General features: G+C 44.1%; 1 protein-coding gene across 1 annotated transcript; it reads right to left on the reverse strand.

The window, feature by feature from the left end:
* Positions 1-739: 739 nt before the first annotated feature.
* On the reverse strand, positions 740-23,003 carry LOC119449535 (transmembrane protein 185A). The gene is made up of 7 exons (XM_037712720.2): positions 22,641-23,003; positions 22,294-22,470; positions 20,787-20,994; positions 20,453-20,536; positions 18,569-18,745; positions 14,349-14,472; positions 740-11,209 (listed from the first exon to the last, which is right to left on the reverse strand). The coding sequence occupies exons 1-7, from the start codon at positions 22,676-22,678 to the stop codon at positions 10,974-10,976; spliced, it is 1,044 nt and encodes a 347-aa protein (XP_037568648.1). The 5' UTR covers positions 22,679-23,003; the 3' UTR covers positions 740-10,973.
* Between the last annotated feature and the right edge of the window lie 43 nt (positions 23,004-23,046).

Raw genomic sequence — 23,046 nt, forward strand, 5'->3', positions numbered from 1 at the left:
GTTAATTAAGGTACTCGAACCCACGACCTTTGGTAGGAGTGTAACCCTCGGCCTTTGGTGGGAGTCAAACCCTCGACCTTTGTTGGTTGCAATGCTTTTACTTTCATCCACGTCTGTATAACTAAGTGCCCCTTGAATTTTCTTCTTGCTTTGTCTGTGGTGCAGTTTCTACATTATGAACCACTGCGCAACTCCTGTGTCCGGGAGTAATGACAGATGCAACACGCTTCCGTAAGATGAGCCTTTTCTCCTGCATTCTTGGCAGACAGGTGACATGTAGCAATAATCAGCAGGCTACAGGTCTCTAGCAAGCAGCAATGCGTCAACACTGCATATGTTCTCCTTTTCAAACCCCATCCTTATCCTGCAGTTATGGAATGAAACATGACAGTGGAACAGTCGTGACAGCCAGGTCTGCGGTAAACCACAGACCCGCTTGCTGGCGATCAGAAGCAGTATTCCTGCTCCAAAAACACTCTCACCCTTGCAGTATGCTAAATGCAAACACCTTGCTTCCACAAGCACCCATGGGCAGTGCTGCATGTACTGGTGACCATTTCGGTACTGCATGTACCGGTGGACTATCACATTTCATCCCGTGAGTACTGTACACGCTGGCAACTCAGAGCAATAGATGTACGAGATATACGACAATCTCACAAGTTGTAGCACTGCTATGCCAGTATATTTCGCCAGCCCAACAAAGAAACATGAATGGCTAGAGACAGGGAAGTTTTCAATGTGACATAACATTTCTTTTTTTATTCTTTGTGCTCCAGTATGGTAAAATACAGATTTGCATTTTAAATCACCCAGTCAGGGGGATTTGCGTTTGCAGTGTGTGGCCATCTTTATTGCCAGTTCGGCCTAACTGCATCAAAGTACCGCTAATAAAAATTATTTCTAGGCAAATTAATAATTTATCCGCCTCTTCTACATGTGTACAGGTATCTGTGACTTCCAGTATTGCTTCCCTGTTTTTCAGACAATTTACTGCTCGACACGGCAAAATGGTACAAAAACACATGCTAGACACAATCTTGAGACATTGTCTAAAGCGGGTGCTGCATAAATGCATCATTCGCAGCTACGCTCAATGCAGGTGCAGGAAGACAAACCAAGAATCATAAATTCTAGGTGTAGAAATGCATAGCAATGTTCAAGCCTGATGAAAACGAGAAAAACGCTGGGGAGAGGGTAGTCAGTGTAGTGATATGCATAGTCGTCAGCTGATCAAACCAGCATCAACGAAACAAACAGCAAAAAAATGTTTTCAGTCATAAAAACAATAGTAGCACATGAAACACTCTCACAACACTAAAAGAACAACACACTATGTTTACACGATACAAGGGAAAGCTCAGGGATTCAACATTAACAACATTCCAAGAGTTAAATAACAAAGAGAACGAAGATAATAATGGCTGTCACACAGTAACACTTAAATCTTCCTCAAGGTCAAGCCCAAGACTGCCACAGTTCCGTCGCAGGAAAGACCATTGCTTCGATGCCACTTTGCCAGAGTTTGTTCCGCGCCCAAATTCCACGCCTTGATAGGAAACTCGGTAAGGCACGGGTACTTCTCATGTGCTTATTGATAACGTCTGTAGTGCTGATAACGTCTACTCATGTGCTGATAACATGATTTCAATGCAAAGCACATTGCTTTCCCATGTTTATATACATGCGAGTTGCATATCAATCATTGACTTAAACACCATGCCTTAAAGACCAATAACTCCTGACACTACACAGTGGTAACACAACACAAAAAGAGAACACTGTCTCAATAAAAGACAGTATCTCAAACACATTTCCAGCAATTGCTTCTAAATGCCTGAAAAATGCAGCATTTCTTTTCAATTTCACAAAATATTTGCACGGAGCTCTCAGCTGCACTGAACAGGAACTTGTTTGACAGAAAGGAAAGTCTTATCTAAAAGACATTGTGTCAGCTGGGGACATGGCATTTGTACATCTACACGTGGTAACCTTCTATTAAAGGTTCTTTGCCAATACTAAGAATCAGGATAACAAACATGCAGAACGAGGCCTCATTCAAACATCCATCTTGTGTTTCCTCACACCACTGCAACATCAAAAAAAAAAAAAAAAACCATCTTGGAAACGGGCCACTGTTCTGTTAGCAGGTGCAGCCAATGGGCAGCCGCATCTGTTGCCACACTCTTCTGTGGAGTTCTCTTGGGAGAATCCCCATTCACCTAGCAATAACTGGATAGGTTTGGCCTTTTGTTTTAGCAAATTGTGAGTAATAGTTTCTGAAGCCACAAAGTAAATAAAATAACAAAAAATAAAAACTGCATTTAAGAGCCAGTACAATAGATTAGTTGTAAGTGGGCCCTTCGGATAAATTCTCATCACAACCTACAGCCAAAGAGTGCAAGGACCCACGAGTTCTGGAAATGGCTGGCTTTTGATAGTGCCCAAAACTGTCACTGCAGCAGATACATAAGCATTGAGCACCAGCTCATGTCACAGGTAGGCAGCATTTCTTTCTTTTTTTTCATGAATTCAGCATGGAAACCAGTACTATGACAGTGATGAGACAGAGCAACAAACGGCTGTGTGAATGGGGCATTGGGCAGTACATGGGGTTTAAAGAAAAAGTTCACATTGTCTAGCACTGAGCACGTGGACATAGTAAGTCCCCATCCTTGCTATTTGTTCTCTCATGGCAAGCAGGTTAACCTGGCAGCACAGCAGAGGCAAATAGTAGGGGTATGCGAATATTCATAATTTTCGAATAACGAATTGAATAGTGTCCTATTCGATTTGGTCTTCCCATCGAATAGTCACTATTCGCAAATGCGAATATTTTTCCAATACTTTCCGAATATTTCAAAACATTAACTGCACCCAAATAAACATAAAATTGGAGCGAAAGTACAGTAAACATTTACCACCGCGGGCATAGTATACACACAAAACATGACAACTTGCATAGTGGAGCAGGCTACGTTACTTAGGTAGCCATACTTTACAGGCTGTACAGCAATCATTCTCACTCTCTGAAGAGTCCTGTGCATGCGAAGAAACTACTTGTTCACTTCTAATGCTCCATTTGTACTTTTAATAAACAATAATGTACTATGTAATGACAGACACTTGCCAATTTGAAGAATACTGAGATGTGAACATCGTTTTATATTATTTGTGATAACAGCTGTTCATTATTCAAAAACTATTCAACTAGTATTCGATATTCGATTCATTTAGCTTAAGGCACTATTCGATTCGTATTCGATTTGGTCTTAAAGATCACTATTCGCACACCCCTAGCAAATAGTGTACAGAGTGCTAACTTACTCTCCAAAACTACAGAAAGTGCAAAGGCGTTTTAGGAGAATTGTAAGGTGAGCCAAAAAACAAAAATCAGTGCACAAAAAGTGTGCGAAAGCTTAAAGACTTGATGCTGTTACTAAGTTCCAAATGATGATTCACTACCAACAAGTAAGCCAATTGCAGATTTTTCTCTTTTTTTTTTCTAACAAATTGCCATGAAAATTCGCCTACTTCTTTCATGACCCCACAGATTGTTCATTCAACTTGCGAATAACATAGCCCTTCCATATGATGAGCTCTGTAAAAAAAAAAAAAAGTTTTTTTTTACCAATAATTAGGCACTCATCTCATAATCGTCTTCCTCCCAAACAAATAAAGGTACACTTACTATATTCTACGCTTGCCTGGGGACATATTTTTTCGACAGGCCACCTACAGTGACACCTTCACTTTCACACAACTTGCAACCTTATGCTTCACTGTATCACCAAATCACCTTCCTTCCTTTAACATCACAACATTCCTGCCACCCACCTAGTAAACGCACTCAACTACCCACTGTGAAAATAATACTGCCAAAAAACGTGCCCACCCACGACTTCTTTTCATTACACCCACTTCCACTGCTTGTCCAGATGGGGTCTCTCTGAAAGTGACACTAATTCCACAAGTGATAGATTAGAAATATAGCCTCAATTTTAAATCTCATTACCTCAGACATGGCATCTTTCGAATGGATATGCAACCTTCTTTGAGAACCAATGAGTATCAATTTCAACCACTGACTGTTCCGGGGAGAGTATATACTTGCATGCAACCAACAGCAACAATGCAAAATGTAAGCGACAGTGTGTAGAAATTAAGCGTAAGACCCCATCTCTCCTCCCTCCTTTCACCAAACCTCAGCAACTCCGTCTTTCAATGTGCTCAAATCACATTACATAGCAATTCCCGCCTTGCCAACCGACCCACTTCAATTCTATTCTTTCTTTCACTTGCGATGAGTCAGTTGGCTAGTCCTGGCAATAATAGTGGTACATACTATTTATTTTGCACCAGACCAGCCGCTGATGAAGAATAAAATGGGGCTTACATGAAGCAGGACTGGAATAGAATTGTTACTTTATATCCCCAGGCATCAACAGTGCCCCACATGCTTGTAAGCTCAAGGTTTAACTGAAAACAAGCTTGAAGGCGCTGCGGCCAGCCCATGAGTGTCCGGTTCATAACTTCAGTTGGCCTTCTCACTCGGTTAATACTTGCTGCTTTAAAGGGACACTAAAGGCAAATATTAAGTCAAGCTAAAGTGGTAGATTATTGCTCGAGAACATCTAACGCGTCAATATTATCGTGAACAGAGCTTTAATAATCGAGAAATTAAGGTAAATGCAGGAAGCGGTTAGAGATTTGCCCCAGCACATTTGAGTATTAGCTCGATGATGAAGGAACTCATTATAATTTTGTCACTAGTAATCAACGACTCGTAAGAAAAAGATTAATGTATTCATTATAAGACAAAAAAAAATGCTACTTGTCCAGTTGTATTACCGTATTTATCGGTCTATAAGTCGCACCTTTGTATAACACGCACCCCCCTCAAAACAGTAGTTACCCCCCCCCCCCCCTAAAAAAAAAACGCATATAAGTCGCACCGGTGTATAAGACGCACCTGGGCCGGTATTTTGTAGCGATGCCTTTCCGGTGCTAATGCCTTTTCGTGCTTATCGCGCTTTGTCAGTGGTCAGAGCGACGGTTTGTACTCTGGTAGCAACTGCGTAGTTTGCGCAGCGGTGCGCGCCATATCTTGACAGCAATCTGCAGATGCGACGATCGACTCGCGGTAGGTCTGCCGCCGCTTGTGTTGCTGCTCCGTCCTTCTCGCACGGCGCTCGGCAACTTGATCACGAGAAGAACCCGGTACCTCGATAGCGCGCACAAAACCCGTAGCAATTAAGTCAACCAGCGCGCTTCGCGTGGCCGTAACATCGAATCCGATTTTGACGGCAGTTCTTCCGAAAAAAAAAAAAAAAACGTACATAAGTCGCACCGTTCTATAAGACGCACCGATGAAAAATTCAGAAAAAAAAGTGTCTTATACACAGGAAAATACGGTAAATATTTAGTATAAAGAACTCTTGATATTACCCTTGACAACAACACGGGCGGTCAAAATGTTTCGTTTCCTCCACTCTGCACCGCCCGCACTTTTGCGTTTCAGTAGTTCCGTTATCGCGTAGTGCTGTGCTGGTTTTGCTGACTCGCAAAACTCACACAAACTACAATTAGCAGAGAATGCCACGTCCATGTGATGTTGCGGGATACCGGAACAATCCACGCCACTAAGAACAGCTGCAGCGGCAAATCCAACTGTCTTCGCTGGGTTTCTCCATGGCCGCACGTTTGCATTTCGCACAAAAAAAAAAATGTTGCGCCGTCTGTGCCATTTTACTCACCAACGGATGTAAAGGGCGGTGATGGCTTATGCAACGCCACCACAACCCACTCAGGGGTGGGCGATTTGAATTATGCTAAAGGTATGCGGACGCTTCAGACACGATCTTCTTGTAAACCATGTCTTTTCTTGGCACAACACAAGCGCTGCGAGGTTTGTGGAATGACATTTTAAAAGTTCACGTCGACTTAATAGTTGCCTTTAATGTCCCTTTAAACAATCTAACAGATACAGTTCAAAGAACTGTGATTGCCATCTTTAGGGCAGAGGCACAAAACTGCAAACTTTGCACTTAATTTTTCTTGAACTGGTACTCAGCAATTTCTGCAACACTGAGGCATTATTAAAATTTTGTTTGCTCTCTTAACCTCAAATTCAACATATCTGATTCAGATCAGTTCAGTGGCTCTCAAGTTGGAGCCAACCACATTCAACATGCATTTGAATAAGAAAATCAGAGTTGGCCCCAAGCTAACACTTCCTCTCAACAGCTACAGCATACGAGATGCTACATGCACACAGGGCCCAGCTTTGCAAAAGTCTGCAAGCTCACACAAAAACTTCCTCAACAGGTCAGAAACACAAGGTGCTGCACAAATGATAAGTACATAGTGCATGCAGCAAACTACCAAGCAAGGAGGAAAAGAAAACCACAAAGAAGATACAGTAGACTTCCGTTAATTCGACTAAGGTTAATTCAATTTTTCAGTTAATTTGATCCCAACTGAAGGTCCTGGCTGGCACCCATGCATTTCTAGGAGCCCAAGCTTTTCTTATTTCAATCCTAAAATTAGCCTTCAAGGGACAATTCGAACTTGACCAGTCAGCATGCACTTGCCTAACCCCTATAGTGACCCCCCATAAAGGCCCCTTTAAGGCCGGAATACATGGAGCGAAGTTCGTCCGAGCGACGAACTTCGTCGAGCGGCGAACGTACGACGACCGGCGTCAAGAAATTTGCCGTCCGCAGCCGATCTGCCTGTCCAGACATTTTGGTCAGGCGAACGGCGCCGCCGGAAGCGTCTAGCTCGCAGCGGTGGACAACAGCCAATCAGGAGGCACTAGTTCCGGTCGCAATGCATGCTGGTGTTTCGCGCGTGCGCCTTTTCGTGTCGTCTGCAATCGCGTTGGTGTTGCCGTGTCTGCATGTCTCTACACCGATTGAGTAGTTTCCAGTGTGATCTCTCAGGAATCGCGTTGTATTTGTACATCCCACATCCACTGATCTGCGGGGAAACAGACAAGAAGTGCAAGCTCTCTACAACAACCTTCAACAGAAATCTTCTGATCTCAGAGGCCGCATGCTGTCGTCACGCCTATCTCCCGACTTCCCCGATAGATGGCGCTGGCATCGGATATTTCTTTCGTTAGGCTTAGACACGTTCGAAACGAGAAGCGATCTGGAAAACTACTCAAGGTTATCTATAATACTCTGTCGTCGAAGCGGCCTGAGACTAAGCGAAAGCCGTTTACGCAGTCATTTGCTACCAACAAAGTGAATTCTACAAGAACAACGCCAAATTCAGTTCGAAGCGGGCGACCGCCGCCAACACGGTGGCTAACGCGCGGCGGCGTTCGCCGCATGTATCGCGACACAGCGAACATCCTGCGTCGTGTCGCCGGGTCGTTACTTGACGCGTGAAGTTCGTCGAGAAAGTTCGCTCCATGTATTCCGGGCTTTAGTGGCAGCGTCTGTTTTGGTGGAGCTTGGGGACAGTGAATGCATTGAAATCAAGTCCAATTTCCCATTAATAACACCTATTTCCGGCCTGCCCTAGAAAGATTTTCAAGCAATGACCGTAGCTCACAATTTCTTATTACGGTATGTGCCTGATTCTAACACACACCTTTTTTTTTCTTTTTTTTCGAGAAGCAGACGCGAAACCAAAACCCCTTCGCGGTGTTTGTATGTTTATCACATAAAGGCCAGGCTACATGGAGTCAACATATAGAGTTAACTTCGCATGGCAGAAATAGACGCGGCGGCACAGCACAGACGTTGCAGAAGATGTTGTTCTCTAACAGTGATGTTAGTTCTTCACTTTCTTGTATAAAAACACATCGTGATGATACATGTTCACTTTGGTGTCAGTTCCTGAAAGCTTCCTTCAACAACAGGTGTCTAGTGCTGCAGCCGGAGAGGATAGCGTTATTGAAATTTGGTGTGAAATGGGCCTGTCAGTGGCTCTTGTTCTTGATGCCGCCAGGCATTTTGTGCACCGTCTGGGCCACAGAGATGCAAACAGCCTGAAAGCCAGGCACAGTCGACTTTTAACTATAATCCCTTGTCCCTTTTTTTTTCCCTCAAGGCACTCGGCCGCGCGATGGATACTCCGCTGGCGTCACTAGAGAAAAGAGAAAAACGTACAAAAACTTGCGACGCTTCACATCCAGCCACCGGAAGACGGAGGGAAATTGCTCGTCACGACGTCTGACAAGAACATGAGGTGCGCTCACTGCTTCCGGCAGCGAAGCTCGCCGGGCGAAGTTTTTCCAGTCGAGCCAGATCGATGGCGGGCACCAAATTGTTGGACGCCGGGAGTTGGCCATTTGCCGCCTGCCAAAGTTTATCGCTTTGATGCCGGTTTTTCACTCCATCTAGCCCAGCCTAACACGAATGTATTGCGGCGAATCTGACGTTAAAAAAAAAAAAATATGTGCAGCAAAGCTGACCTTAGGAAACCGGTCGTGATAATGCAACACATACTAGAGCCTTCCCCATTTTTAGTGCTAAAAGATCGGGTGCACATTAGATTTCTACTTTGTTTAAGCTTTAATGTCATTTCTACATTACTTTTCTACTTTGGACACATAGAAAGTGGGCCCATGTGTCATTTTTGGGCGTGTTAGAATCACGCAAATACTACTACCAAATGAATTAGCAGTGTGTTTCAACATTTTTATGCATCTTGTTTAATTCTACCCACAGGATAATCCGATCAATTTCGTCAGTCCCGTCAGCAGGAATTAAGAAAAGTCGACTGCATAGTCGAGAGGACCCTATGTAAACCTTCCAACACTTGGCCAGCAATCAATTTCCACATATTCATGTCGGTTCAGACCAAGTAAGTAAAAAAAAAATGTAATCTTGTATAGTATCAGCATGTCGCCCGTGATTCAGATGTACACTGTGTTGGTTGTGAACACCACAGTTATATGCACCACTCAATTTCCTTTGTTTAAAGAGATACCGAAGATAAATGCTGAAGGATTAGTCTTTCAAAACTCCTTCTGTATTTCTTTGGCAGTTAAAGATTTACAGTTAGGAGCACAAATAAAGGCAAGCTTTCCCCTCCTTGAATAATCCATCCTCTTGGCACCACAAATATTGTTGCATTTCTACATGTTTGTGCCCCTAATTACAGTGGCAATATCTGCAAAAAGCTATTCAGTTAAGTTCTTGTTTATTATCTAAAAAAAAAGTATATATATTTTTTTCCTTTTTAAGCTGCTAATTGACCTTGGTGAAGCCTATGACATGAGACAACCTGTAGTTAGAACTTCAAAAGTGGTGTCGACTGATTGACTAATAAAGCCTCCAGCCACAGTAACTACAGTCAAACCTCACTATAAGACAGGTTAGATTCAGGTTGGATCTGAAACTAACAGATATAACAAAGTAATTGCGAATCCTTTCACATAGAAACCCTTGCTTTTGAAACCTCTCTTTAACGAAGCAAAAATGTCCTAGAAATGGATAGAACAAACGCTTTAAAGCTCGGAACAAAGACTTGATCTTATTCGTGCTGATTAGGCAGAAACCTGATACTGTATTGTGCAGTTAGTAAATCAGCCATTGCGGCATTTCAAGAACATGCCAATCCGGCCATGCTGCCAAGTCGGCAGCCACTCCCACATTCTAAAGCTGCTGCGAACTCACAGCCACTCCTACATTCTCTTGTGCACTGTGCACATAACACGCCATGCCTTTGTTGAAATGCCTTTCTGGTGCTTGAAAGCAACAAGCAGTGTACAAAATCAGAAACCTGCAGCACTCCACCACTCATGAAATGCATATAAGCCTAGCAATTGCCGATGACTCGAGAGCAGGATGCAAAGATGCGGACCCTTTACCTTAACGGTATGCACACAGCGGGGGCGCGATCAGAGATCTTTGTTTGTTTTGCATTCTGTTCAGTTGCTGCAACGTCACAAAGTGGCAGTATGCAAAATTTGTGACAATGGGAGGGAGCGAGCAGCCAATTGGCAAGCGACGAACTCCCAGACGTTCGTCGTCCGGGAAGTTCGTCCTTTTGTGACGTCAAAATGACGACACGCTCCTGTCAGTCATTTTGATCATGAGCACGTCATCTGCTAGGAGCAGAACGCGACAAGAGATGTTAAGTTCGAGCGATCATTCGCTCGCTACAAGACCGGCTTCGCATGGCACTTCTCATGGATTAGATTGGATCCGAACGACGGCTGCAGCTACGGAATGGTTTACCACTTGCCGATTGGCTGCTCTCTCCCTCCCGTTCTCAAAAAATTTTGCATACTGCCACTTTGTGATGTCGCAGCAACTAAGCAGAACGCGAAACGAACAAAGATTTCCGATCACGCCCCAGTTTGCCATGGTCATGGCCAGACGGCAGAGCATGTGCTGCGAGAGAGCTTTGCAAGCTCTGCACTTCGCAGACCTGTTGCGCCGTTAGTTCGCGCACCAAGATGACCAAGACGAACTACTGTTGACAGCTGCATTTAGAGAAGCACCCATCCCAATAGAGAAGATGCGGCAGAAAACAATCTTATGCAGTTGTTTGGTGGCATGTGTTAGGCTCTTACATCAGCTTCAGCTCACCATGTGATAACACCCCAAATCCTCTCGCCATGACAAGCAATGTTGGTCATAAGTGTAGACAACAGTTATAACAAAGTAATGGTTATAACAAAGTAATTCTGGCAGTCATAACGAAGTAGTTTAGGCAGTCCTAATGAAGTAATTTAGCCTCTCCTTGAAGTTTGCTGCAGCAATGTCTTATGCAGTCAACTAATCTAGCATGTCTCTGCAGTGCCCCTTTAAGCTATGAAACTATGCTGTTATTTCTATGGTCTTCTGCGTTTGAAAAAGATTGCGTGAGGCTGCCCTTCATTTCTCTTTGTTGAACTTGGTGTGGAAGTGGAGGAACATAACGGGCCACAACCAAAGTAATCCACTTGCCTCAGCAGGCTTTCTGGTTAAAGGGCAAGAAACAATAACAGCTGTCTGCCACGAATGCTGTCAGTCTGGTGTGTCTATGGCGAGAGCCGCAACAATGGGTCGAGGTTCAGCAAGCACCGAACTTCGAGGACGCTGCCGAGGTATCGACTTGACCTCTGAGGCAGCAACAGCATCCATTGAGGGTGGGCTGTCAGCTTCGTTGTTGTGCAGGCTGTAGGAAATGTTGCCGTACTCCTGAAGCAGTGGGCAGGCTCCCAACAGGAACTGGCAGAAGTCCTTGCGGATTCCAAACCACCCTGCACAGCAATGACAGGAGTGGTCGAGTCTGCTCTGTGATAACTAGACCACTATGTGAAATACAGTTTTCTAGCCATTGCACAGTGAGCAGTAGTTATGAACTAGGAAATGGGCAAATGAGTTATGCAGAATTCTTTAAGGAGAAGAAAGGTTCATGAAAGGGAAAACTGTCATCTACTCGAATGTAGCACAAAACTACAAAGGAAACAAATATGGATTTTTCAGAAAGAAAGCGCCGCAGTCAAGAAAAAAATTTGTCCAAAATTCGAAAAATCCCGGACTAAGACTAATTTCTCCTCAACTACGAAACTTCCTGAGAAACCCGTATCGGTTTCCCGAATGTTTTCTGCTACATTCGGATGGAGGAGAACTTTCCCTTTCATGAACTAGGAAACTGTTTGCTCGCTCATTCACCATACTATGATTCAGGCATGGCACAACATAACATGAAAAGGATATCTGAGCATGTATACCTGGGGCCGAATAAACTTGCTTTTTTTCATGCCATGTGCTTTATAACTATACTAGCCATAGCCATTAAATCACAGCAGCTCAACTTGTGAAATCCTTGGAAATTCTGGCATCTGTAGGCCTGGCGAGAGGTGTCAGCATAGAAACAACAGCATGGCTGCTAATAGATTGTCTTGGCTTGTGCATGTTTAACATAAGGCACAAGATGGTGCCCCGTCTTTTACTGTGATGTGGGTCACGCGTGGATCCCTGCAGTTATTCTCTCTGTGCAGCTAGCTGTGCAGGGCTTTCCTACTGTGTACAAGTGTCGTCTTTGCTAGAAATTAGTTGAGAGGAAAATTGTTCTTCTTGTTTCTGATTTGATGCGTAGTGACGCCACCTCTTTGCCCCCTAAGGAATTTCAAATGGTCACTCCATGGTGACTCACCGGTGCGTCACGTCGCACCAAAGGAGTATGACAAATGACCCATTGGTGGGTCACAGAAATCGGGATTTCTAAAAATTGCAGCAGCCGTAAACGCGTTAATGTTTTCTTTATGTATGCAATTCCATATGTTAAACTAAATGTCTTCAATAAACGCGCACCATTGCCTCCCTTAAAAGCTTGCGTTTAACGTACATAAGGCGCCGAATGCTTTTCTGAACTGTCTGTTACAACTACAGCTTGTGGATATAAGGTTATGTCAAATCACGCATTATTTGTAGACCTTTGTGCTGCCAGTATGCAACATGCTGTGTTTTGGCCGTGAGTGCAAGCAGTGTGCACTGTGACCGCTGTTTGCAGAAACATGTCACTCCACTCACTTGGTGGTAAATAGGTTCGGATCTGCAACACCTTCCATGCAATAATTATGCCATATCTCGCAACATGAAAGCGTGGGACTTCATGTTACATCAAATTACATTACCCATACCTACCGTATTTATTCGACTATAAGGCGGTCACGATTATAAGGCGAGAGTGCCAGTTGGAGGACCCAAGCAAAAAAAAAATATCACCTAATAGTGTGGCTTCATGGCAACGCAGCGCACGCTGCAGTAAAGCCACATTATAAAGGCCGGAGTACATGGAGCGAACTTTCATGGTGAACCTCGCGTATCAAGTAAAGATGCAGCGACACGACACAGGATGTGTTCGCTGTGTCACGATACATGCAGAAAACGCCGCTGCGCATTTGCCGCCGTGATGGCATACCCGGTCGCCCGCTTCGAACTGAATTTGTCGTTCTAGAAGAATTCTCTTCGTTGGTAGCAAATGAGTGTGTAAACAGCTTGCACTTAGTCTCAGGTCACTTCGATGACAGAGCATTATGAAGAACCTTGAGGAGTTTTCAAGATCGCTTCTTGTTTCGAACGCGTCTAAGCCGAACGAGAGAAATCTCCGAGATGCCAGCGCCACCTATCGGGGAAGTCGAGAGATAGGCGTCATGACGGCATGTGGCCTCTGAGATTGGAAGATCTTGGAGGCTATGGTAGACAACTTGTACTACTTGTCTGTTTCGCCACAGATCGGTGTATATGGGATATACAAATACAACGCTCTGCTGGCATCTATTGAGCTGCCTCTTGCACTTTCCAGACACACACACAGAATCACTTAGGTGCACTATGTACGCGAAATTCAAAGCGTAATGGAATAGCGTATCTCACGTAAACTATGCTATTACGCTATACTAAAACTCTCTTTCTGCAAGGTTCATTCGCGGAATGGTAACACTATTTCCCGCTATTACGCTAACGTTGAATTAATATGTGGCCGGATCCAGCTCACTGCTTCGCGTAAATAAAACCAAATAGCAAAACACTGTTATGTTGCTTTGTGATGTTGAAAAGTTAAAATATCTTGTTAATGTGTATTTATTTATTGTTTTATTGCAAAAACTTGTTCTGCGGCATAAAAAGAAATGTGAAATAGTTTTGTCTGCTAACTGTGTGCCGAGGCGACGAGGGCAGCAGAGCGCAGAGCCAGAAAAGCTGGAACAAGCTCTACTCAATCATCGGTGCAGAGACACGCAGATGCGGTAACATCAACGCGATTGAAGACGACACGAAAAGGCCCGTGCGCGAAAGACCAGCATGCATAGCGACCGGAACTGGTGCCTCCTGATCAGCTGTCGTCCATCACTGCACACTAGACGAAGCAGCTTCCGACGGCGGGCGGCAAATGTTTTGACACCGGCCGTCAGGCGTTTGCCGCCGGACGAAGTTCGTCGCTCAGACGCCGGTAATTCGCTTCATGTACTCCGTCTTTAAGGCGAAAATCGCGCTGCCGTGAAGTCACACTACACGGTGAAATTTGTGCTGCCGTGAAGCCACAACTAAAAACAAAATTCACGTATATGGCGGGGGATGACTTAGAGGATAAAGATTCTGGGGAAAAAAACCTTGTCTTATATTCGATTAAATAGGGTAAGTCTTTCGTATGTGACGCATTCTTTTTTCTTTTCTTATTTCCACAAATGCGAGCAATGAGAGACGTCTCTCAATCCTTCACAGTGTGGCTTGCTATGTATGAAACACAGTATAGCCCCGCCTCACATGTTTAGAAAGTCTGTGGTCATGGAAACATTTCAGTCATGAGAAACTGCCAACAAGGAATTCAAAAACACTCTTGTCACAGTGTCAATGTCAGGTAATATTCCACAGCAAGACGGTCTCATCACGTACAATGGTTTCCTCCTTTGGATCCAAAGGACAGGAAGATGAGCACAAGGAACGTGAAATAGAGGGGCGTGCAAGTTTCCGTGTAGCCAAGGCTGTCCTCCGTGTCCAGTTTATTTGACAACAATACCTGCAATGAGAAGGCAACAGGCAAGTTGCAATTAACAGTCTCACATGAAACAAAACAGTACAAGTGTGATTGAAACACTCATCTGAAAGCGTGTTTTCAGTGATTATATATGCTGTCTGCTCTGGTGCTAAGAACTTGTTTGGCTCTCAAACCTCCTTTCTGGAAAAGTGCGAAAGTAATTTTTCTAATGCAGCAGCCACAAAAAAAAAAAGAATGTACCGTATTTGCACGATTTTAACGCGTACCTATCGCTCAGAAAAGTGCCGATTCGAGAGGCGAGAGAGGAGGGAATGTGAGAGTCTTCGGCCCGGCGGCAGAGTTCACAGAATGTCGGTACTTTCAAATTATCAAAGGACTTTAGGTATGACCGGCCAGTGCTGTCAAAATTTGTCAAAATCTAGGGAAATTTTCCACTTATGCAGGGAGGAAAGAAACCACTGTCGTGATGGAACTATAGAGGTGGCATGTTTTGATTTTAGTCCCCGCAAATTACCTTTGCATTAGCATGCTAAATGTAACTTAATTATAATCGTAGAGCAGCTCGGTGAACGCATATTGTCAAGTAAACAACAAGGTGTGGATTCCCTTCGGCAGTTAACAGATCACTCTTACCGAGTTATTGCTGTTCGTACGTAGCTGTGCTGTCAGTTCCTGCATACCTTTAATGAAATATTTATCTGAAGCTGGCCAAAGGAACTGTCGGTATGGTGAGCGCAGAACCGAAGTTATCCTTAGAAATGTATTACGAAGTACAAGTTAGCTAATGCCAACGAGCGGAGCTGTTGAGGCCGGTAGATGACAGCAACTTATATCTGCTTTCTTGAACACATGTGCTCCTTGTGCTTTTTTGTCCACAGTAGAGAAGCTCCATGGTTAGGTCGTTGCACACGTGTAGCTTCTCTACTTTTGGCTAATGTGCATTCTCTTACTGCTGCATAGCAGTAGAACGTAGCACTTTTTCTTTCCTTAGTTTCAGCAGCATGCTCGAAAAATAATGATACTTCATTATTATTATTATTAGTAGTAGTAGTAGTTGTAGTAGTAGTAGTAGTAGTAGTAGTATTACCACATGTCTGATGGTAACAAAAGTGCCTCGATAGAAACACTGGCAAGATGCACGCAGATTAGCCAAATAAGTGCGACTGCGATTGACTTGTCGTCTGCTTGTCTGTCACACCACTCGGAAGTTATGATGCGTAGATAATTTACGGGCGCTCTGGAGCAAGTGTTTCCACAGCAATGGCGACAATGTTTCCAGCTATCGATTGAGGCCTTGATCTTAAGGCATAAAATTCAGCGAGCACAAAGCGACTGACACAAGCTTAAACACTCCAGTGGCATTTCGATATACCATGAACCAAGCAATATAAAGTGCGTGGCACCTATGAAAGGCGCAATTCGGCGAGTTAAGTCATGTACGATAGAGTGGCGTCACAGGAGATTGCTTGGAGTAGGCTGACTCCATGATGTCATGCTCCCTCCTATAGTTTTGTCTCGCATCTGAGGAGAGGAAAATAGAGGAGCAAGTAGTGACACCAATCGTTGCATTGCAACTTGCACTGTGGCATCGTTTCAGCTTAAGCACAGGGATTTCAATAAATCCTTTCAAATGTATGCATAAGTAAGTCTTGAAATTAAAATCTGCAGTGCATTTGCATAGCACAAACGCAGTTTACCTTACAGATAACATACTAAATAACCGCATTTTGTCTAAATCTAGGGAATTTTTCTATCCGAGTTGGGGGAAAATTAGCTTCGGAGGTTGGCAACTCTGTGACCAGCATGCTTCAGCCACTGAACGTTTCGGTAAACAGACCTTTCAGGTTCGGATTTGATTATGCGTACACTGAATGGATGGCAATTACCGTCCACCAGAAAACACTGACTGGTCGGCTGCAGAGGGCATCCTTTGTGGGTGCGTGCCCCACACTGAATCCTCGAAGTGTGGGGCACGGTTTTCAAGGCCGAAGAAAAGCTTTAAGTCGCAGGAATCTCCAACAAGCTCAATTGAATAGATAATTACCTCAACTGGGACAGGGACGAGTTCAGAGGAGGAGAACGAGGGATAACGTTTCTGCAAGCTCGTGAAAGTAATAAACATTGTGTTGTTCTTTTTCTCTTCTGCCAATACGTGCACGTACTTTAGCTTAATAAAGGCAAGTACTACCGAAAATATTTACAAGAAAAATAATGTGTCTTTTTTTTTCTGTGTAATGGCCGCACCGCTAACTTTCACCCCATACAATAGAACCCCGCTGATACGTTTTTCACGGGACCGTAAAAAAACCCACAAAACATAAGAACCGGGAAACGCAAGAGCCGAGAAAGTAGAAATGAAAGTAGTGTTGAACTGCACACAATTCTTACGTGTGAAAAAAAGTCGGAGTTTCACCCGAAAGCCAAAACATTGATTGAAATAGCAATTTAGTAGACAGCTATACAAAGTAAGGATAGTAGTTTTATCGTCTGTATAAACTTGTAAAAATTCGGTTATTAACTATATTAACAAGCATGGTGCCAGCGCGCACAGGCAAACATGAACACATCACAATCGATGAGCACGGACACGCGCTGTCAAAACGCTGACGTGAGGAAGCGCCGCAGCAGCAGCGAGTGATGTGAGCTTCATGCTGTCTATCGCTTCAACGCAAACTGAGCGCCGAAAACATGCAGCACGCAGAAAGGTACGAGCTGCCGACACACCTACACTGCCTAGACTCTGCCCCCAAAGCAGATCGCCTCTAAGATACGGCACGCGTGACCGTTCACCGCCGCGCAGTACGCAGTTGATGCCAGAGTACAACCATAGAGAAGGGAATTCAACTTTCTTTCTTTAAGGTACAATGCCGCCCGCTATCCCTCCCTCGAGCGCGACGGAAGAAGGCGCTTCCTCCACGCTTTTATTTTTTGTGCGCGCGAGATTTAGCTGCGGTCAACCCTTGCACGCTTTCACTTGCACGTACAGCATACAGTGCGTGGCGACGGCGTTATCGCCCTTGGGCTTCATACGGAACATCTGTGTGCCAAAACCAATTTTAGGGCCACAACACGTCATAGACACCTTCTTTAGATAGCAAATACAGATCTCAAAGGCCATGTGTTTGCTAGCAGAAACCGAAAATACGTCATAGGTGTTGCCCCCGGCACTTTGGACGCCAATCCCATCGTCTTCTTCTTTCTGGGATTTTACGTGCCAAAACAAGTTCTGATTATGAGGCACGCCGCAGTGGAGGGCTCCGGATGCATTTCGACCACCTGCGGTTCTTTAATGTGCACTACAACATAAGCACACGAGCGTTTTTGCATTTCGCTTCCATCGAAATGCGGCCGGGATTCGATCCCACGATCTTGTGCTCAGCAGCGCAACACCTTAGCTGACCGAGTCACCGCGGCGGGTGATCCCATCATCAAGCCACCAAATCAAACAACATGAAAAGTCAACATGACCGCTTGGGCCAGTGTGGGATGGCAGTTCGCAACTCATGATGCGGGAACGGTCCCAGAGTTGCGGCGCAACAGCGGGGTTACCAATGCATTGAGTCCTATGGGAGCTATGCCGGGACCAGCCGAAAATGACTTCACAGCCGGGAAAACGCAGCACCCGGGAACGTAACAACGGAGTTCTACTGTATCTTGGAAATATACCTGCGACCATTACATGAGTATATACGGTACTAAAATGGGAAGGTCGCTTTATGAATGGCAAAAATGACTGTTTATTATCCAAAAGCTATTACAAAAATATTCGATTCGGTCTCTTTGCACACCCCTAGCTAATTCAATAACGTTGCAAGAAGCAAGCAACACTGCTTCAGTTTCTAACTCCGATAAAATGAAACAAAGTACTGTCAAACTCTGCCGCACTACCTGGTGCAGTAACACATATGCAGAAGCTCCACCTCTATAGCTTTGCCTTCATTGCCAGAGAAAGTTGTCCACGAGCATATCGCCATGAGAGAGCTGTGGCCTAACTGTGTACACAGCACGGCTCTAGTCACGTCACAGCATTTGTCATTTCCAAACTCCGACGATGTCGGCAAACCATTTTCATGGGATCTGAATTAGCGATGCGAGAAATGTGGCCAAGTGAACTTACTAGGAACACAAGAAGAGGGCCTACGATCATGCTGTAGGAGACCGCCGAGTGTAGGCTAGTGCGTCGTTGCTCGGGGCTCACTTCAGGGGTGCGCAACAGGATGCTCGCAAAGATGATCGCATAAAGCACCCCGATCACTGCCAGGCACATCACGATCCACAATGGCACAAACACCACCTATGAGTAAATGGGAAATGACAGTTGTAACATTAAGAGACAAGAATATGGCAGTACGGATGAGAGAGCGAACTGTCACAGCTTGTTTATTTGCTGATAATTGCTGAAAAATTGGTACACGTCTTTGGTGCTTGAGTTCCACTGTACTATTTGCTTTGTATTCACTTACCTGCCTTGTGTAGCAGTTGTACTGGCAATATTTAAATGTAATTTATATTTGATTTTGTCTGTTTTGCACTTGTCACAATGTGCTTTCTGGTTGAATGATTTGCATTGATATTACTTATATGATGCCTCCCTTGCTCAGTGCCCTGTACATGGCCTGTGAGGTATCATTTAAAAATAAAGTAAATCAATGTGAAAGCATTGCAAAACATAGTTAATTTACTTTTCTGAAAGCTACGGCAGCAACCTATGCCCCTAATCGCAGTATAACAAACTTGTAGCATTGAACTTTGGCAACGACGCTTCAACTTTTGACATGTGTATCGAAAATTGCATCACACTGTGTGTAGAGCTCCCTGCCTGCTCACTCAATGTCACGTGATGAGGACTGTGACTCTGTGAGCCACTCTACTGTGGGAGGGTTTTTTCTTCTTTTTCTTTTTTTCTCCCTTCTTCCCCTTGCACAAGGCATGTTGTCAGAGAAGCAGGGCAGCAGAAATGCATCAGATATCATTCAGACTGACATATGGATAAAGGTAATCAAGTTGCGAAAAGCACTTTTTTGACGAGGCCCATTGGTCATTAAACTCCTACACTACCTGTGTGCAAACTTCAGAGTGAACAAGCATGAAGGCTACAGCAACAACCACAATTTGTGTATCCAGCTAATAGCAGTGATACAAAAAGAAATGTTTAATAGCACTCACAAAAATACTTATTTGGTTTGTAAAAGAAAGAGGGACCATCAAGAATATTCTTTGCATGGAATGAAAAATTTTAAGAAGGAAGGACCGAACCAAATCGATCAACCTCACATCTGGTCATTAGGTAGTTCTCTGGAAAGAAATAATGCATAGCAGTCAGTGGGGAAAATTTGTGTGAAAGATTTAACAAGTAGGCTTCATTGTTGTTGAAATAACATGTAGTTGCACAGTGCAAACCGCAGCATCTCAGTTCAAAAACTAGTTAATTTACACGAGTTGAGGGATTAAGCCACATTGGTGTCTTTCTGAATTCAACAAGCTGGGCTCACATAAATAACACAGCTATCATAAAACCATCATGAAGAAAACAAAATTTAGCCAGGCAAGGTAATGCAGACTGGATGGCTGGCACCAAAATCGAACACTGACCTATCCTGAACAGATTACTTTCGAAAAAGCACATCATCGGCAGCTTTTGTTTCGTGTGACTACCCACCAGCAGCGTACAATCACACCAAGGCTGTAAACTGGTGGTAAGAAAAATTTACATCATATACTACATGGTCTTAAATATGAGCACATATTGTTATACATTTCTCGCAATTCACATTTACATTACTGCATTCAGTCTTCACAGCGCTAGCAGAGCTCTCAACAACAAAAATGGTGCGACAGAAAGAAAAAGAACCAGAATTGAAAAGCAAAGCTGTACAATATCTGCGACAGTCCTTTTGTGGGAGCTATAATATACACTGTCTTGCAATACAAAAATCATAATGTTATAAAATTGAAGCATAGCAAACACCAGGCAGCACAGCTGCCATGGTCAAGAACTTACCACCCAGCTCCATTGGATGAACTTGTCCAACTGGAGAGCCAGGAATATAAACTGCAGCACGTTCACAGAACAGAAGAGCTCCAACTGAGAGAAGAAAAACAAGATAACAAGGATGGTTTAACTCCCAGAAACAACCTCTTGCACCATTCCAGTTTCACCACTGAGTGCAATTAACTCAGCAAATTTGGCCCTGGCAACCCTCTTCAGCATTATGCATCACTAGAAGCTCCCATACAAATGCCCACAATTAATGCTGAAAGAGAGCACATAAAAGACATTGGCAGCTCCAACAAAAAAAAAAAAAGTAATGCGAGTAAACACAAGTTGCAGTCACCTCAAAGGAGCGGTCGTGCTTGACTGCCCAGATGCACACGGCAATGGAGAGGACCGAGATGAAGATGAGCGGTATAAAGACGAGCGTCCAGAGGTGCCGATCATTCTGCAGGTTGTCGCAGGCAAGCACCTCAAAGACGAGGAGCAGCAGCTGCAGGAACAGGCTGATGACCATTGCCTGGTAGTGGACCTGACCATCCCCTTCATTCCTTCATCGAAGTTAACAGGAATACTTCAATGCAATGAAAGGTTAAGCAAAAAACTCATGGCAATAGGACCAGGTACCCAATAATTCTCAAACATGGCAGGCAATGATAGCCAGTGAATCGCAATAACCTAGCCAACAGGACAACATTCGATGTAGTTGCAATTATTCCTTACACTTCCTATCACATACAATTTTGTTAGCAGGGCACATAAATACAACCGCTTTTGTTTTTCTGAGTGCAACTGCATTATTTGTGATTGTACATGTCAGATGTTTTCATACACAGTTCCTTGCTAATGAAGACTGGAACACCAAGTCTGAAGCAGCAATAATAATTTGGTCTGCCAAGGGGTCTGTGAACGCAACCCCATCTTGGCCCAGTCTTCGAAAAGAACATCTAAATGCCTCACAATAAAAGATTACATCATTATTTATTCCCTGTGTGCTGCAGCTGATAAGGTTCCATGCTATGATTAATAGCTACTCATTAGAACCAAAAATCCAAGACTGAAGTGTTGGCATAGATGCGAACCTGCCACATACACAGAGAAGTGCAAGAAAGGGGGTCAATGTGAACCCAACTCGAATGTTTAGAAATGTTAGCACTGGCACCATCTTACAAATGAAAGTGAAAGCCAAGAATGCAAACTGTTCCTATTATACACTTAAAACAATTTCAGAACTCTGGTTACATATGCTTGTGAACACCATGATAGGGCTGAAGTGGCAAATTCGATTATTTATGAGGCACAGCAGCAGACCATGTACGAAATCTCCATGACCTTGCAACAAGAGAAACCATCCAAGGCAACAGAAGTACCAGCTTGTATACAAACCTTCAATTTCAGCTAAGTGGCATGTCTAGAATTTATAGGATTCACCATGTTAGTAGATATGCTGCAGATTTTATTGACTCCGTTAAGTGCAAAACAAATACTGTGAGGTAGAGTTACACACCTTGAGTGCTCAGTCACAGACATTGTTTTTCGTCGCTCCAGCTCCACCTTACTCCCCTTACCCATTAAAGTTCCTCTTTTTCTCTAGGCTGTCTTTCATTTGAACTGCTTCCGCCTGTATCTTACAGCTAACAAGTTTCATCGCCGCCACCGAATTCGTTTAGATGAAGAAATCACGTACGACTTGCTTTGCAGCAAGTCGTACGTGATTTCTTCTTCAACTGAACTAGAGTCGGACCACCAAAAAATTCACAACAAAGTTCGAGCCCTGCAGCTTAACTCTCCTCATCAAGCGTAAATCAACTTCTTACGGTCCGACCAATCTGCTCATCGCACTCCAATACCTGTATTGTGGGTGCGTCCACCACACGTAGCTGCCCACCACGGCTCCAACGATGACCATAAACTTCCAGATCCAAAGGGGAAGGAACACGACCCAGTAGTTCCACGAGATGACGCCATCGAGCCTCAACGAGAAGAGCAGCGTGAACGCTAGCAGGCAGCAGTGAACTAGAAAACGACTGCAAAGACATCGAGCAACAACTCTGTCAGCGTACACAACTTCACAACACCTAGTAAGTTAACGCCTACGGCATGCGAAAGTTTACTAAAGGTGCGGGTTTTGACCCATTTAGCTGGACAAGCGATCTAGAGCGCTAGATGATGGTTCGGAGCAGTGTAGGCCGGTCACCTAGGATTGAAGTCTTCAAAGAGACTTTGAAGGTTCATAACATCAGGTTGGAGGCACGAAGAACCAACTTGAACGCCATGCGGTGAGGTGGCGATAACAAAAAATCACTTGTCTATCGCACTTCCTACATCCAGAGATCACTTATCGCACAATGCAGGCCCACGCAAGTCGCCAAGCGATATGCGCTACTAGTTTTTCGGTCATGGTCAACGCTGAAGAACATGGTTCCGCGAGACTATGTAACAACATTCTTCGATCATCACTGCTTGACAATGCTTTTAAATTACACGCATTGCTGGCTCTCCTTTCGCTTGCTTGCTATCGTACGCCCGAGCAAAAACAGACGGGGAAAAAAAAAACTGCACTGCTCGACACGAAAACGGCTTTGGATGGCTTATGGCTTACT

This window comes from Dermacentor silvarum, chromosome 4, assembly GCF_013339745.2.
Source record: "Dermacentor silvarum isolate Dsil-2018 chromosome 4, BIME_Dsil_1.4, whole genome shotgun sequence".
Classification (NCBI taxonomy): Eukaryota; Metazoa; Arthropoda; class Arachnida; order Ixodida; family Ixodidae; genus Dermacentor; species Dermacentor silvarum.

What these genes read in the sequence shown, in the direction of transcription:
- LOC119449535 (XM_037712720.2), bottom strand. Translation starts at nt 22,678, where the DNA reads ATGAACCTTCAAAGTCTCTTTGAAGACTTCAATCCTAG. An exon ending in TGGACGCACCCACAATACAG is followed by an intron (nt 20,995 to 22,293) that starts GTATTGGAGTGC and finishes ACTTCGATGAAG; the next exon opens with GAATGAAGGGGATGGTCAGG. An exon ending in ATCCAAAGGAGGAAACCATT is followed by an intron (nt 11,210 to 14,348) that starts GTACGTGATGAG and finishes ATTGCTGTGCAG; the next exon opens with GGTGGTTTGGAATCCGCAAG.